The sequence below is a fragment of the Pongo pygmaeus genome, chromosome 1, assembly GCF_028885625.2.
Source record: "Pongo pygmaeus isolate AG05252 chromosome 1, NHGRI_mPonPyg2-v2.0_pri, whole genome shotgun sequence".
In the NCBI taxonomy this organism is placed as follows: Eukaryota; Metazoa; Chordata; class Mammalia; order Primates; family Hominidae; genus Pongo; species Pongo pygmaeus.
In genome coordinates, this window is record NC_072373.2 from 130,719,720 (window position 1) to 130,738,256 (window position 18,537).

Genomic DNA, 18,537 nt, shown 5'->3' on the forward strand with positions numbered 1-18,537 from the left:
TTTTTAGATTAAATCATCTTAATTCATTTTGATTTTTTCATTTATATTAATTACATTACTCTCTGAATCATGCATACATGTTCATATTCCCTTTGACCTGTAATATGAAATTACCTATAGACATCAAGTAAAGACTTGACCTATAAAAGACAGAAATAGCAGGGCCCTTAATGATAGCTTCCTAGGTGTATAATAACCAAGAATCTACTCACCTGTTGCCTCATGAGAAAGGTACTAGGACTAGGGGTATATGTATACAGGTCACCTGTTTTGTTATGTTATGTGGTGAAATAGTTGATGTAGGCTTTCAGCACCCCCAGTTGGCTTGCTTCTATTAACCTTGCAGTCAAAGATGGCAATACTAATTAGTTACTTATTTTAGATCATCAAGTGATTTCCTATTTTCTTACCAGTTTTTGCTCATTGGATAAAATGCATAATGATAATCCATAGAAATTGAGAACTTTAGGACATCCTTTAGAAAGGAAAATATGGCTGAATATCTCCATTTTAGAAATGAAAAAATCAAGACCTAGAGAAGTTTAATTTAAAGACCTAGAGAAACTGTATTTCACCCATTATATAAGATACATACTGTTTTTTCACATGTTAACTTCTCTAAAACCAGGATGTTTCCTACAATTAATAGGATCTTACATTGGCTGTTGGCCAGATAGCGATTGTGATGTTGTTGCCTGGTATGTATGAGCTTGGTTGCGATTGGACAGCTACATGAACTTGGTGGCATTACTGGACATTTGTAACTTCACATATCATTCAACAAACTCCTTAGGACCATTTGAGTAAATCCTAAGTTCTGGTTGTGGTCTAAAAACTTGTGCTAATACCTTCCAGTGAGATGTACAAATCATCAGCAGTAAAATTCATATGATGAGTCTTAATGGCTTGAAAGAATATCGTGGAGTTAATGTTGAAGCATTCTTTTAAGAAAAGCTGCAACGCCAATGGCCATGATGACATAAAGGACGCTACTGTTTGGGAAAATAAGTACATCAACTACTCTTAGTCAAGTCCTTCATATTTTCTTTTTCATACACTGTAACATTGATATGCAAAAATATGTGTAAAGTATAAAAGAGCTCCTTTAATAAGTGTAAAAGAAAATTCTAAACAATAAGAAAACATGTCATAGATTGAGAAACTTTTCTTTCTTAGTTGTAACCCATTCCTAAACAATTGTGAATTTAATCAATTCTGATTTTTCTTATTTCCTGTTATTTTCCTATAAGCTAAGCTATTATCTATTCAGACTCTGAAGTAAAAACCAAACTATTCCAATTTTGATGAAGAAATCTAATCTTTATTTCTATGATTTTAGCACAATATACTCACACAATAGCTTTTATCTGTACTTAACAAAATACATTTATAGCACTTTACAAACTTTATCAGTTTGGAAAACATTGCATAACATTTTTTTAAACACGATACTTTATATATACTATATATATTTTCATAATTTTATTTACTTTAAAAAGATAATTAACTCTCTTTATTCAATACTTGGTTTTATCAGTAAAGCACAGCCTAACAAAGGAAGAAGTGCTCCCATTAGCAAATAAGATAAATAGAACACTAAGAAGAGATACCACCTTTTAGTCTGATTTATTTTAAATTAAGGTACCAGTGGAATGTAAACAAATTTTTTTGTAATTTTTTTTTTACAAAAGACATGTTATCAAATATACATGCAGAGGTCTGAGTTCTAGTGTCTATCATTGTATGTCCTTAACAATGTGGTACAATTTGTTAAGTCATTAAAAACTGTAGCCTTTGGCACTTTGAGTAGAAAAAGAATGTATCAATATTTATGTAAAGAAAAAAAAACTTCAATGACTACAGAAGTACTTTAAAATCTTTTGTTAAGAAATAGGAAAGATTAGGAAATATCATACTGCACCTGAAATGCTGCAGCAGGGGTTTTTGTTTGTTTTTGTCCTTCAGAGTACTAAAACCAGCCCACCTTTCCCTCTACAAACTGGCAAAAGCCAGTATGAGCGTCATGATGGCGGTGGTGGTGAGAAGTGGGGAAGGCAACATTTTATTCCCACTCCCCTCTCTGAGAAGGAAATTGCCAGAAGGGATATGGTTGAGTCCATGTTTTATTGCCAGAGTTTTCAATTCTGCTGTTTTCAGCTAAATTCCTAATGCCTTAGAGGTTGGTTTTTCTAGAAAGCTCCGCCTTTTTCATGTGGAAATTGATAATGATGTGATACTATTCATCTGTAAACAACTCCTTCTGTTATTGGAAAGTGAGCTAAGATCAGATCAACCATCTTTGTTGTTTCCTTTCATCCCCTTGGCAATCATCAAGTATATATCAGAATTCTTATGAAATGGCGTAAAAAAGGTTTAATACTAAGTTCCAAGAACTGAGTATGTCTTCATACTTTAAGTTGGAAAACACTCCAAAATATTTTGTTTTTATCTTCTTCTTATCAATGGTATTGGTTTGCTTTGATTTAGGCTCAAGGCTTGATTCAGGATAGGTAGCAACAATGGTTGTTTGCATGTTAAACTAAAACTGCACCTATTCAGATATTTTGAAGAAAGTCATTCTTAATTTATACCGTGAGTTACTTTGACTTACCAACATGCATTTTTTTTCAGATTCTTCCTCTTGGTGTCCAATTAACAAAAATGTTTTAGAGACAAGAGTCAAACTTAACCAGTGTGGCTCTAATTTACTGGTCATCAGGATATAGAAAAAAAAAGTTAATAATGTAGAACCAAATGGGACTTTTAGATTACTTGTTAAGATGGCAACCTATGCCAGCTAGTTGTAGACATCTAAGGGCAAACTTGACCAACATTTCTGGCAATGTAACCCACAATGTCAAGTTTTGGCTCAGATTTCTTATTTGCAAATTCACAGCAGTATATTTTGCTCAAGGAATGTCAATTGTTATTTTTGCTTTTAAAATAGGAGAACATATCTATAACATCAAAAAATTAATCAATAAGTTAAGGAGAAGCCATAGAAAGCAAAATATGATCACAACAATTTCAAAAGATTCTCTAAAATAATATATTTATAAAATTATGCAAATTTACTCACTAAGAAAACGGATTCATTAGCAGTACCTATACTTAAATAAAAAGTAAGCAGCAGAAAAACTATGCAGAAAAGTACTAGTTATTCCCTTTCACTGAAAATATTCCTACACAATTTTTGATGTTGAAGAAAGCAGAATTTTGAAGAAATGCACAAAAACCTTTTCATTTTTTGACTGTGACAGAGCCACTACAGAGAAGCTGCGGGGTGTCCTATTCTAACACAAAGCAGCCAGCATCTTCTTAATAAAGTAGCATTTCTTTAACAAGGAATTGCACACCACTATTTCACAGCTAAATAGAGTTTGAGAGTTTACATGGTATATGTACTATAATAATCAGCACCACCCGTATTGAGCTGTAGGTGCAGATTCTGCAAAATGAATATATAATACTGCATGGCCTCTGCTGTAGGGAAAATGTGTGTGTTCTGGGTTCCCACAGCTCACTATAAAGAAAAATCCCCAAAGTTGGCACATTCAGGAAGTAAAGTAGTATACATTTGAAGAAAACCACTTTCTTTTGATACTGCCCTCTGCAAAACCTTTTAAGTTTGACGACAGGTCTTAAGAAAACTCTTCACATCATCACGTTAGTTAGGTTCTTGCATTGTGCTTTTCCCTCTCCTTGATGTGAGATCTACAAGTTTGAGTATAGCAGTTCTGAAAAGTTACAGAGTTCTGGGTTGATGGTAGACAATCTAGCTTGGTGAGACTTCCCAATTCGCTGGAACAGAACACAGGTAGAATCAACATATGGTCTTTTGGGAGTAGCCCAAATGATGGAATGGACATCGCTCAATCCTTATAAGCCCGTGTGGGGGAGGTTCCTTTGTAGAAGATATTTCTAGTGTTTTCGGGGCTGTTGCTTCTTTCAGGGATTAGAATGATGTTGCCCTTTCTCCGCAGGGTGGAGTCGCGGGAAGAAGAAATGGACAGCGTCTCTGAGCCAATTTCGCTGCCCTCTACTGGGGTGACGCGGATGGTGGTAATTCCGTGGTGGTGATGCTCATTGCTATCAATGTTGCTTCTCTTGCGATCTCCGGAACCAAAGCTGTCTTTCAGAGACTCACAGCTTTCTGAGTCCCTGTTGAGATCGTTGAGCTCGTAAGTTTGGCGAAGGCTGCCCTTTTCAGGAGCTTTCCACTTCCAGGAGCCACTGCCTTCACCTTCAGTGGACGGGATCTGTATGATGGGCCTGTTGTTCTCTGGGTGAGCCTCAACCCTCACTATCCCACTGGGCTCATGGTCTGTCAAGGTTTTATAGCGGATGGAGCCAGTGCAGGAGACCGTGCTGCCTTCAGTGTTCTTGGGGCTGCTTTGGAGGACACCCTGCTGCTTGGACATGGCTATGACTTGCATGATTCGGGGCTGGCTGTTGCTTCTGTTACAGGCCACAGTCTTCTCAGCAGCTTTTAACCACTTGGCCCGAGCAGAGCTGCTTTTGGGGGAGGTGCTTATGTTTTCCTGAGTCTCCTCAGGGATGTGCACCAACTGTGAGGACCCTGGGCGGGACTGAATGGACACTCTTGGCCCTCCAGGCATGCTGTTGTTACATCCGGGGACAGCGCCAGGCTGGATTTTGAGGTACTGATTGCCAGGACCATGGTGGTCTCCATTCACCCCTACCCTCGATGGCTCTGAGCTTGACCTCATTTCTATGGATCTGGGTGGTGACTGTCCAGGCTCAGGCTCTATAACTTGCAAGGACAACTTTCGACTTTCATTCTTATTCTTCCACTGGGTGAGGAGCTGCTTTGATCGAGCGGAATCCATAGAGGCGTGAATGCTCGCATTTCTTCTGACAGGGTCTTCTACAGATGGGGTATTGGCTCGAGGCAAGGTATTGCTGAAGGTAACCATGTTCTCCTTCCCCATGGGGCTCCGTGGAGTAATGATTTCCACATCAGCATTTGCTCTTTTGAGATTTGTCAAAGAGCTAGCATCTCTGTGGTTTCGGTTGAGGATGCCTTCTGTATGAGCAATTCCATCACTGCTGCTACCATTTTTAGCAGATAAAACTCGGTTGGGATCTTGATTGAGGTCTGTCAGAGACCTGAGGGTGTCTCTGTGCTGAAACATACTCTCATCACTGGGCAGGAAATTCCCCACAGCATACAAGCCCTAGTGTTTGAGAGAAAGCAATAAATATCATGCACTAGAAGACAGTCACTAGGGTTTCCTTAGAGTACCCAGTGAAGTACATACATAGGTATATGCTTCCTATACACCATTGACTAGTACAAATAATGAAACATGAAAACTATATTTTTGCAGGGAAATGCTTTGTAAGTTATATCATAAATCACTGCATGAATTGCTTAGCAATGTGAACCCCATTCTTTTCTCCATCCTACTGGATGTTTTTGTCAATCTTATCCTGTGTATATTTTCAGAAGAAAAAGCAGACAAGAGAGAAGTAAGGACATTTTTTTCTGCTTTTCAAAGCAATTCATTTTTCTGGATTTAGGAACTTCTTGTTGAGTGACATCTCAAATGGCTTAAATGATTTATTTTACCTTCCATTTTCAATCATATGATGGAAAGTAGAAGAAGTGTACAAAATATAGAACAATAACTCATTTATAAAAAATGATGTTTTGAAAGAAGGTCAGAGACATATATTATTACTACTCACGCTGAGTACAGCCTTGCGTGTTCAGCATTGTACAGGGTGCTCTTGGAAGAGAGGGCAAAAACCATCGCCAGATTGGGGCACCTAGATTCTTTCCTGATTTAAGCTTGGTCATAAATTGGGAAATACTATTTGATCAATTTAGTACCATTGCACTAAATTTGAGCCAGATTTTATTTAATTTTGTCTTCATACACAGTGGATCTTTTTTTGTTTGTTTTAGATTTGGGAAGCAAAAATTTGGAAAAAGGCTAAAGTTCAGACTCAAAATCATTACCCTTTTGGCACATAGAAGATCTAATCCCTGCCGGACTTTCAGTTTTTGAGATACTTGGTATTAGAGATAAAAAAATCAAGCAGCAGACACCTGTTTGTGTGCTAATTTCAAAAGGAGGTAACCACTGTCTACTATTCAAGTTCAAAACAAAAAAATATTGATTTAACATTTTATAGAATGCTTAACAATGAACAAAGCATTGGCTTAGAACTGAAATTTTTCCAATTTTAGGGCAAGAGTGCAGACAGAAATGAAATAAAGTCAAGCTCCTGCCTCTTCAAGTATTTTAATTCCTGGTTGAAACCTTCTTCTAAATATCTGTCTATGCTCTCACCAGAATGAGCAATCCCTACCTCATGTTCTATTAATAATTGTACTTAAATTTGTAAGTTGGGGAAAATCCTCCACTAAACTATAAGCTCTCCATACAAGTACAGCCATGTGTCACTTAATGACAGGGATATATTCTAAGAAATGCATTGACAGGTGATTTTGTCATTGTGTGAACATCATAAAGTTCACTTACACAAATCTAGATGGTATAGCCTCCCATACACTTAGGCTCTATGGTATAGCCTATTGCTCCTAGGCTACAAAATCCTACAGTGCGTTACTATACTGAATACTCTAGGGAATTGTAACACAATGTTAAGCACTTGCGTATCTAAATATAGAAAACATATAGAAAAAATTCAGTACTCTATTCTTATGGGATCACCATGGTATTATACATGGGGTCCATGGTTGACCAAAATATCATTATGTGACACATGACTGTAGTTGTTTAATTCTTGTTATGACATGGGACAGAGAGTTAGTATCTTTATTTTGTAGGTGAAGAAACAGGCTTCTGAGAAGCTGTGTAACTTGGCTAAGTGGAAGAAAATTTGGATTAATAACCAAATCTTTTGGGCTATAAATCCCATGCTAATTCCAGGACGTCATGAAATGACACACATGCAAAAATCAATACATAAACTAGAGAGTGGCATTTCCAGTCTCCTTTATTTCTTCTGCAATGCACATTGCCAACTAACACTCCCATGGGCAACCCAGGCTTATGCACAATTCCTGGCACACCAACTTTAATTTGATCCCTTTCTCCTTCAGTGAAGAACGCATGCGAGTAAGAATAACTTTTAAAGTGACAATCTTGACTGTGCCAGTTTATGAAAATAAAAAAACTTTTATATATAAAATTATAGCACACTTCAGTACTTTACCTGTATTTCGGTAATCATTTTCTTGTAATACATTTCCAAGGGCACTAAGACCACATGATTGAGAACTGTAGCTACAGATAATTTATTTTTATTTCTGTCAGCTCTTCTCCGTTTCTTTCATTATTGCCTTTTCCTCTGCATGTCACTTGTTTATTGGTATTCCCTGGCTACCTTTTATTTTTATGACCTGGCAATTTTATATACCCGTAGTAACTACAATGGTACTTCCATTAAATATCCTTCTCCAGTACTGATTGCTCTTTTGAACTCCAGAAGCAACTACTCAACTGCTTATTGATTCAATTGATCCCCTCAACTCCCTTTACCCCCACAAATCTGCTTCATCTGTCATTTACCTGGTCTGCTAATGAAGTCATCATCTGTCCGGTGTTCCATGCTGGAAACCTGGCCATTATGTCTCATTCCTCCTGTTCCCCCACCTTCCACGTCCACTTGCTCTTTCAGATGCCTGTCTCTTTGCATATGTAGTTTCTTCTTCTTGAATGCCCTCCCTTCTTTCTTTACCCCATGGAACTCCCATTAAAAACAACAACAACACACACACACATCACTTTTGTGACATCTTTTCTAACTTCCTCAGGCAGTTTGCTATTCCCAAAATACTTTGTTCATACCCTGTTATATCGTTTAACATGTTGTAACCATTTATATTTATGTTAGTCTTTACATTGTAAACTTCTAAAGAATACATCTCATTTCTCAGTGTTACGATGTTCAGTATAATCCCTGGCACAGAATAGATATTGAATAAATGTAAAATGCATGAATGCATGCATGCATGACAAAATGAAATGGACAATCTCAGTTTCCTTATGCTGAGGATATTTCCCTTAGAGGGAGACCAGGCTTGAAAAAAGAGTAGTGTTAAAGAAGTCAGTATTAGTTGGATCACAGTTACATTCAGGTGCTAAATTTGTGGTGTTGGGCAAGTTATATAACCTTTAACTAAATTTTTGCTTTCACTAACCTTACTTTCGGCAATAATCACTTTCCTCATCTGTAGCATTATAATTATACTATTAATAGTAGTCCCTGCCCACCTCCTGTTTGGTTGGCATAAAGACAAAATTCAAAAATCTTTCTAAAATTACAATTTCTGGCTCATAGTAAGAGTTCAATAAATGATTTTGCTGAAAGTGGGATATGTGTTTTGGCATAGAATGGAGATGCGGCCAGAGATTTTCTCATGAATATAAAATATATCGCAAGGAAGCTATTATAGTGAAAAATATTCTATGCATGTTTTCCATTTTAAACTTTGGTTTATAAGATAATAGTAAATTATTTACCAAGTACAGTGCAATTCCTCCTCCTATTAAAAAGCCACAATAGACATCAACTGGGTGGTTCTTATACTGAGTTATCCGTGTTAGCCCGCAGATTATTCCACAGATGATAAATGTGAAGACCAAGAGAGGTTTCAGAAGCTTAGAGGAATCCGTTAAAGTGGAATTGAAGTACATCTTAAAAATGGAAGAAGTGGGTTAAGTGTGTTAGAAAGGCCATTTTATTAGTAAATTATAATCAAATAAAAAGTTAAAAGTCTGATACAATTGACTTCAGTTTTACTGTTTCACCCCCTCTTCCTATGGCTATGTTCTGTGCCTGCCAAGAAGGGATATGCATGATGAAATTTATCACATAAATAACAGATCTCTCATTTAATTACATGAAAGTTGGAGAAATACCAAAACAGTAGAATTATCCATTTAACTGTTTAGTCTCCATGTTACTTGTCATATAATTTCGCTCATTTTTCTCATGAAAGACTTCACGGACTATTGTACAAATTAGATAAAATGACTATTCATTGTGCAACATTTCTAAATTTACACTGACCTAAAACTTATTGTTACAGAAATACTAAAGTAGCATGTGTGTGTGTGTGTGTGTGTATGTGTGCACATTGTATGTCTTTGTGGGTACTTATTGTGATTCTTTCAAGTTTTGTAACATTCCTATAATTCACAATATCCTTCTATGAGTATAATATTAAAGGGATACCAGAATAAATAAATACTATTATAACTGTGTAGAAAAATTCTTTTACTGTACTATTTTTTATAGTACTGTTTGATTTCTGCTTTGGATGCCATTGTATTGAAAGGCTGCAGTGCTAAATTTGCCATTCTGTTATTACACGACTATATCATCTAATTAGTCACCTGGAGACAACATTCATTCCTCAGATTTTCTGTAGAACACGACTTAACAAAAAAGAACCAGTTACTTACTGAAACATACACAGCTGCAAAGGCAGCAAGAGTTGCATGTTGAGAAGGGAAGGACTTTCTGCCAAAAGAAGATAGTCAAATTATGCCTTGTAGTTCAGATACACTGCTAGCAATCATCTCAAAGACACTGAGTGGTAAATTGTTCAACTTAAAAGTCACAAGGCAATAAACAATAATTTTACTTTCTGCTCAGCTTTCTGGTGAAAGACCTTAGTGATAAAATAAATACTGCTAATCACCATTAATATTAACAAATAGTAGTGATGTACTTTCCAGTATAAAAAACTGCTAGCTTGGCAAGGGGCCACTTCATTACCTCACTAGAAGGATGGTTGAAAGTACAAATGGATTGGAAAACATCATTGTTCTTTGGTGTAAGAATTATACCAGTTTTAAGTAACAGCTCATAAAACCTAGGGGTTTAAAGCTTCAAACTTTTTCTATGCTCCTAAACACATTGTTTTATTTACATAAAAATTTTAAAAAATGAAGTTATTTTCTCATGGCATTGGATCTAAATGTGTTTTGTTAATACTCTAGAAAGCATAAGAAAAGTCTAATTTTAACAAAATGTTTCTCTACAAAATTAACAAAATGTAGTACACTTTACAATAATTTCATCTCAAGAATCATAGATCATCTTATTTAAACAGTTTAAAGAGCAGGTAAAGATAGTGAAGAGACTCTGAAAAGGGCAGGCAAAAGAAGAATAGAGATTTGTTTCAATGACTTAAAAAATTAGAAAAAATAAAATTCACTTAAATTAGTGCCTTCCTAATTATTTGATACCATGATAAAGAAGATCCCCATTCAATAGAGATAAATTAATGTAATAGGACTGAGAAGAAAATAGAGGACATAAGTCTTGGCTGTAGGTCCAAAATTATTGAATGATACATGAGAACCTTAATGTGTATAATCACATAACATCAGGCTTTAATTATTCAGGTGTACCTATTAACTTATTTTTGACTCTTTAGTCAATATTTGGGAACTTATTGAATGGAAAATTCAATTCTTTCAATAACTGATTGGCCCTTATCCCTCTGCAATTTATTTCTTTTGAGCCTCTAAACTACTATCTCTTGTCATGTAAGCTTATTTTTGCTTTATTTATTAAAAAATGTAATGCATTGGTATTTTCTTGAGTTTCCTTTATACACTGACATGTAAGGCCAGAAGCTATGCACACCTGGGTTCATTCAAAGAATGAATGAACTTATGGCACAGAGTCTGGGGCACGAGTTAGATCTGATTCAAAGAAAACATATGCAATTCTAGATGTTACCCCCTTCTCAAACTTTACAAAAAGGAAAATTCACATTATTTTTTTATAGAACATATAATGGAGATATAACTTTCATATGTGTTTAGTCTTTAAACCAGTACAAGAGTTATATTGACTTCCAGCCATGACTGACTGTAAATATTCTGAAATAAACCATTTATAGTAACCTAAAACCATAATGAGTATAGGATTGATCACAAAACATGGTGGAGTTTGGTGAAATAGGGACTAGAGGCAAAAATGTGAGGCTGAAATTTGGAGACATAGAGAAGAATTTGGAGTAAGCCCCCAATGATTTTCTATGGTTGAGTAATTGAAGAGATCATTGAATTGAAAAGAAAAATAAAAACAAAATTATTATGACTGAAAAAGGCATGCTTAAAGTGATACTCCAAGCAGCAATTGAATAATGAAAACAATGATGCAGAGTGTTTTTAGATCTATTTCTAACCTGCCACTGTTGATAACTGTGAGGTCAGATCCTGAGCAAATATCTTCCACAATGTAGGAATTTTCTTTGCAAGATACATTCAGAGAGGTATAATTTGGTTTGCACACAGTCAGAAAGTAAGGTGCTTGATATCCTGTGGACAGCTGTATGATATCTGTAATGAGAGCTGTAGAGCATAATCCAAATACATGAACACCTATAAGCAGAATGAAAGAAATTGTTACCAAGTTGGTGATTGTGTCAGCATCAAACATATTCATTAAACATTAATGAATTAAGATCTTAAAATCTATTGTGTTCATTTTCTCTAAGTTAATTTCAAGAAGACAGTATAGAAAATTCCTAAACTTCTGAACAGATACTTAAGGCCAAAATAAAGGCAACGAGTATCTCCAAAGTAGTAACTTTAGGCACTTTTGTTAATTTGGTGATAAAGGGCCAATTCTTAACATTAACTGTAAGTCACTTGTCAGACACTTGGAGCATGCTAAGATATGATTTGAGAGTGATGACATGTGTGGAATGAAGAAAAATTTAAAGTAGTTTTAATTTGCTTAGCGTTTTTAAGTTGCCAGGGTTATTTCTCCCTGATGGTCTGTAACACTAGCCACAGTTATCACACCCTACAGAATCCATTCTAATTCTCTTCAAGCTGTGATCATACTAGGAATGCTAATTAAAACAGAGAAGAAGTCAGACAGGCCCTAATGTGGAAATGACAATCGTATCCTAGGTACATGAATATGGGGAGCCTATGTGTGTGTTTGGAATTTGGACATGACGTTCTTACATCTCTTGGTCCAAATTCTTTTTTCTGTGTCTCCTAGGACCAGTCTTAAACCATGAAATAAAAAAATCCTTGCACTTGTACATGCAAACTCCATGCCTGCTTGAAGTTGTTTGCTTGGCCTTATCTTTGGGAGTCCAGCTCTCTGCTCACAGGCGCATGATCTGGAACTTTCTCACTCTAGGTTTTCTTGTCACCCTAGATTCATTCTGACTTGACAGCTTGCATTCTGATTCATGAGTTGTTCATAGAAATCATTATGAGAGGACCAGGGTAATTCTTCAGTCACCGCCTCCAGACCAAGAGTGCTGGCTTGCACATTACCCTGTTTTGCATTTTTCTTCACTGCTTACTGTCACCTAACCACCATTCCTCCAATTGCTTCTCCACCCACACACCTGGGATTCATGACACAGAAACTTTATTTCTACATTCTAATTCCTAGAAGCATGCAAAGACTTACTTTTTCCTTTGGATAATGGACTTTCTAGGCCTCTTGCTGATGCAGGCTCTGGAATATTGTTCTCTAGAGTAGAATGGATCATCCTTCCAGTCGAGAGAGGGTATGTGGCCCTTTGTCCAGAGCATTTTGTTACATTAGGGAGTATTTTCTCTGTGATCAGCTATATGTCCTGGAGTTTTATTTCCTTGCCTGAGTTTGTGATGCTGTTAAGCTGCCTATTGTTTTCTTATCATCTCAATGTGATGGTAAGAAAATGCTTAGTGGAGCAGAGTCTGGGGCATGAGTTAGACTTGATTTTTCCTCTTGTGGGAAAGAAATTTGTGTATAATTATCTACTAGGGATTAAGCAAAGCCGTCAATTATTTTAAGCTTACATGTTACAGGTAAAAATAACTTTATGCTGACTTATTGGGAATGAATAGAAAACATTCGGGTTGGTGTGATGTATTGTGGGTGACTATTCAACTATATTAAAAAAATAAAAGATCTATGACAGGAACAACATTAAGATGGTCCAATGCTAAGCAGAAGAGATGAAGGTTTGAAAACTGGTTTGATTCAGATGCTGATAGCCAGGTCTATAGATTTTCTATAGGTCTCATAAAAGATGAAAGGTAACATTAGGGGCTACAACGAAGAAAAAAGGGTCACGATGCAGTACTCAATGGTGACATTTCAAAGTGTGGTAACTTCTGCATGAAAACACTGCAGGACAATTGAAATGGAATCATTAATGTGGCTAAAGTAATTTTTGAAGAGTTGTCTATTCATTCTGGCCTGCTGCTGTTTGTTCTCCATTTTGAAAGACTGAACACAGATCCAGTGAAACCATTTTAAAATAAATTCATACTTCAACCAGAGCTAAGGCAAAAATAAGTTGAAACACATGGCATATTAGCTCTCAAAACAAGGGCTACAACCGTAAATAGCACATTTCAGATACAAAACCCAAATTTTGGTGTTTTAACAGTTTCTTGCAAAATGTAAAACTCATCATGTACTGAAATTATACATCTAAATTATAGTGTGAGAGACTTAATATCTATAATTAAATATAACATTTCAATTTGAAAAAAAAACATTTCTTTTTTTTGTGGTTCCCCACACCCACCAACGAATCTGACGGCTCGTCTGAGGAAGGAATTGAAGTTGCAGCCTCCAGCATTAATGTTGGGCTCTAGACCGACCCCATTTCTTCTTTTGGAGAGGCAACAGTAGAGAATTCCTTCTCCTACCATAATCTGCAAAGATAGAAGGGTATTCAGGAAGAGGCATTTTGGAATACCTATTAAGCCAACAGGTATAAAGGAATTATATATCACTTTTTAACATACCAATTCAATAAAGTAAAGATGCAAATTTTCTTAAAAGCTTTAGAGGCACAGCAATTTCTTCTGAGAATTTGATCAAGAAGTGAGAAGTAAGTAATCAGGCCACTCTAATGAGATTTTGTAGGGTCTTCTGGACTCTCATGTACTGGAACATTTTACCAGCAGATTAGATCCATAAATCAATTTGGGATTGAGCAGAAGGATCAATCCATGGAAAGCATGTGAGTGTAGAAAGGTGCTTTCTACAGCGTAGCTGTCCCATAAATATTTCTGCAATGATGGAACTATACTTTGCACTGTCCAATACAGCAGCCACTACCCATATGTGGGTATTTATCACTTGAAATATAGCTACCGCAAATGAGTAGCTGAATTTTTAATCTTATGCCATTGTATTAATTATTTAAAAATTAAATACACTTAAATATAAAATGAAGTGGCCACAGGTGGCTAGTGGCTATCTTATCAGAGAATGCAGATTACAAGAGAATCTAGGTCAGCAGGGTAGTATTTCCTAGATATAGACATTTAGACAATGTGTTCACAATGTCATACAGTAGTATCAAGAGGACTCTCTTAAGATAAGGAACAGGGCACTTTGCTGCAGGATTTTAGTACCTGTGAGATAAATGAAGAAACTCAATATGTTAGGCATGATTTCCTTCAGTAAGTTTTCTTTGAAACCTCTTACTGTACCCTAAATTGAATCACATCTCCGTCTATGTGGCTCCCTTAGCATCTTATCCTTCCCTCTAGCATAGCTTTATGAAATTGTTCATTTGGCTGTCTCTCACTAGACTAGGGCCCTCTGAGGGAAGAACCATGTCTTATTTACCTTTCACCTTCACTGTCTAGCACAGTGCCTGGCAAGGTGAGATTTGCATTTTTGGCTTTTACTGTGGGACTCACATTTGCTAACTACCTTAGGCCTTTGGGTTGTCAATTATTCTGTACAACAGAAGCAAGATTTAAAATTATCCATTTTATTCATGAAAAAGTCTTTCAAATATTTGAGATAATTGTGCCTAAAAGATTGCTGTGAAATTAAATATTGATTTGCTATAAATGTGTGGAGCTGAGGAAAGTACAATTAATGAGATACAAACAGTCTCTTAAATGAGATACTAACAGTCTCTTAAATACAAATAATCATGTCACTGTAAATATTATAACCCTGATTTGGACAGAAACAGGTTTTCCATGGAAAACCCCTCAGTTGTTATTACTAGCTTAAAATTTATTTTATGAAGTGTTCAAAATTATAGTTTTTTAAAAAAATCTAATGACAGCCTATGGCCTTCTGCTTTGAATGCTTAAATTGCTATATTTACTTCTGTAAGGAATATGGTACATGTCTAATTATAAAGAATCTTACTTTGTATTAAAAATTTAAAGAGTAATTATCATAGTAGAACTCTACCCATAACCATATGTGTGAAAATCATGTGGCATAATAAACTCTTTTAAGATAAATCATTATAGAAATAATCAAAAGTAATTCATTTCAAACCATTGGATGCTGAGTTAACCATTTATACTTTTTGAAAAATATATTCCTACATTAGCACTTCAAGTTAGACATGGAAATTCAATAGGTTCTATACTCTGTGTAGACAGATACAACATAGTACAACAATTACACAGAATAATATAACTGCTACCTCAAATTCATCATTTCCAGAAAATTAACCACTTATTCTTGAAATGTATTGTATTCAGCTAAAAGAGATTAATTTCACCTTCACTTCTTCAATAAAAATTCTGTGAATAATTTTGTTTTCCTCTTTATAATTATATTTGTAATGATTCACATCTTGTCCATGAGTGTTGAATTACATAAGAATTTATCTGTATAGAAAAGTGTGTTTTGTCATACAATACAATAGTCATTATCTCAAATGACCTTGAGAACTTGAGATTTCAGGAGTTTTTTTTTTTTTTTTTTTTTTTTTTTTTTTTTTTTGAGACTGAGTCTTGCTCTGCAGGCCAGGCTGGAGTGCAATGGTGTGATCTTGGCTCACTGCAACCTCCGCCTCCTGGGTTCAAGCCATTCTCCTGCCTCAGCCTCCCAAGTAGCTGGGAATACAGGCACGTGCCACCAAGGTTGGCTGATTTTTGTATTTTTAGTAGAGACAGGGTTTCACCTCGTTGTCCAGGCTGGTCTCAAACTCCTGACCTCAAGTGATCCACCTGCCTCTGCCTCCTAAAGTGCTGGGATTACAGGCATGAGCCATCGCGCCCAGCCAAGAGTTTTATTTTAGTTGTTTGAATATGTTCAAAACTCATATGCAGAGAAAGTGCATCAACACTTATTTGTCTAGACCATGTAATATGGATAGAGGTTTCTTGTTAGTATTCTGACATCACCAAACCATCCCTCTCATTAAACAGGACATTAATTTTCTCCTCACACTCACTTCTGTCACTTAACCTCAGCTAATGTCATTCACTAGTTTTCAAAATAATTCAATTTGGCATAAAGATAGGTCTCCTCAGGGTATAGGGAGATGTTTCCCAGTGCGTTTCCAAATGCCCAGCTTATTTCTCCCTTTGTTTTTTTTTTCGTTTTATTTGAATGGCACAATGTTGTACTGCAGTATGGTGTCAGAATTTAGGTTCTGATAAGAAAATTATTTGTTGCTGTTGCATTTGTAAACAGAAAACAGTTTACAACAAGTATCTTTTCACAATCTCTGTTTTGTGCTGTACCTAACCCTGAAAAGGACGCAATTTGTTGTTGTTGTGGACAGGTTTTGGGAGGAGATATTATAATGACTACTTCAGGGGAGATTTTGAGAGGAAATATATTTCTTAGTACTATAAGGACCCTGGCCATGGAACAGTCGTCATAGGGAGGACTCACAATCCAAAAAGTCTTTCTTGTAAAACAAAACAACAAAAATTATTATAGTATTCATCATAGTATCTTCAATGTTTCAATTTTCAATGAATGTTTTTTGGAAGCCCTAACATGTCTAATATTCTGCATATTGATTGTGTAGCCTCTTAAAGCTAAGGCTATCCCAGGAGCTAGAATTAAATTCTGATGGAATTCTTCTATAAAATTAGATGTATTAATTCTTTAACAATGTGTAATAAAATTGTATTTCCAGGAAGAAAAAGCGCACTTTTTTTTCTGTTCACATAGACTTCATTAAGATTTATGATAAACCCAAATAGTCTTTCTTGTTTTCTCTGAGAAATAATCTCCAAATAACCTAAAACAGAATGTTTGTTTTATCACTCTAAAGTAAATGAAAATTGAATATTAAGGAAGAAATTTTTCAATTTAAGGGCAATTTCAGAAAAATAAAAATATACATTTCACATAAATGAAATACATTTTTCCACTTTCATGTATAACATCACGAAGACAAGTTATTTTTAAACATCTCTCAAAGCATTAAAAAAGTCTGGGAAGCAAATACTGAATGATTCATATTTAAATTCCTGCATAGAAATCAGCCGATCTTTTTATTCATATGAAGGTCCTTTTGGAGAATCTGGCTGAAGTGAGGCCTTTTGTTTTGCTTTGCCTTCCCCCAACTCCACGTGGCGGGTGTCAGCTCTCCTCACACAAGTCCTTTTGGACACTCATTCCCAAATGGAGAGTTCTGCTTACCTCCCTACCCCTTCTCATGACCGCATTTTTGGAACAGGCTTATGCCACCCTACAGATAGAAAAGTAACTGGCATCCTTGAAGTCAGAAATTAGAGCCTGTTATTTTTACTTTCAGGAAGAGAGAGGGAAAGGAGTTAGCATAGCTGTATATGTAGGAAGATTCGAGATAGAATTATGGTTCTAGAACAAGATGACTGCAGACACTGGACGATCACTGCTGAGAAAATGTATGTTTGGGGAGAAGGCCTTCAAAACCAAGAAAAAAAAATGAAATTAGAGTGAAATCTAGAAGTATAGTATATGTTTGGAGAGAAAGCTGTGACAAAGTGATGTCAGCAAAGTCAAATCTGTTTCACCATCCAGTTGGTTACCTAAGACCTATGAAACCAGTGTGGTAGGAAAGAATTGCTGTCATCTTGGAGTGTCCTGAAGTGACACAGGGAAATCAGGGATCCTGAAGTGTAAATAGTCCCCTCGTTTGCCTTTCCTTCCATGAAGAGGCATGCAGCAGCTATGGCAGTTCTGTGGAGATGTAGGAATTGAGTGGCACCTTTCTGGAAGGAGTTGGCACTGGACTTCCCAGGTCAGCCTGGCGGAAGGGAGCCATGGTGTATTTTCCCTTTTTTTCTCAGGCCTCAAGAAAGAAAGTTTTAATGCCAAATCTCTCAGAAAGCATCTCAAACTTGTATATTGAGAATTTATTATAGGATGTGAAGGAGTCAACACAAGCAGGCACACAGTGATGACACCAAGGTTATTGCCCCCAGGTCATGTACCAGTGTCAGCAAAGGAAGCAACATGAAATAAATAGTGCTGGCAGGGAGTGCCACAACTAAATTTGCTTTCCTAGCAACTTGATAAAATACCCTGGAGGAGAAAGACTTCTAGATATATACAAAGGAAATTGTTTCAATGATTAAATATCAATACAGTTTTTATAACAGAGGCATGATCATTTGTGTAGTATTTTAAGTAATTTATTTCAAATTCAAATATATCAATTATAATAATTTTGAGCACTTTTAGGATAAGCGCTTTCTGGTGTGACAGTATGACACATTTAAAGCATCTATATATATAAAATTTATATATATTATAAGCTCTATCTATCTAAACATTTATTTTAAGTTC

At 35.9% G+C, this 18,537-nt stretch overlaps 1 protein-coding gene across 2 annotated transcripts in view; it reads right to left on the reverse strand.

Moving 5' to 3' along the window:
* Positions 1-1,299: 1,299 nt before the first annotated feature.
* Positions 1,300-18,537, reverse strand: part of PLPPR4 (phospholipid phosphatase related 4) — a 44,786-nt gene continuing 27,548 nt past the window's right edge. Inside the window, exons 3-7 of one of the 2 annotated variants that reach the window (XM_054454199.2) lie at positions 13,565-13,694; positions 11,204-11,399; positions 9,465-9,522; positions 8,520-8,693; positions 1,300-5,198 (exon numbers count right to left, since the gene is read on the reverse strand). In XM_054454199.2, the coding sequence (XP_054310174.1) occupies positions 3,873-5,198; positions 8,520-8,693; positions 9,465-9,522; positions 11,204-11,399; positions 13,565-13,694 (1,884 nt within the window). In that variant the 3' untranslated portion in view covers positions 1,300-3,872. The remainder of the gene's footprint in view (positions 5,199-8,519; positions 8,694-9,464; positions 9,523-11,203; positions 11,400-13,564; positions 13,695-18,537) is intronic. The other variant, XM_054454210.2, reaches the window with a different exon arrangement.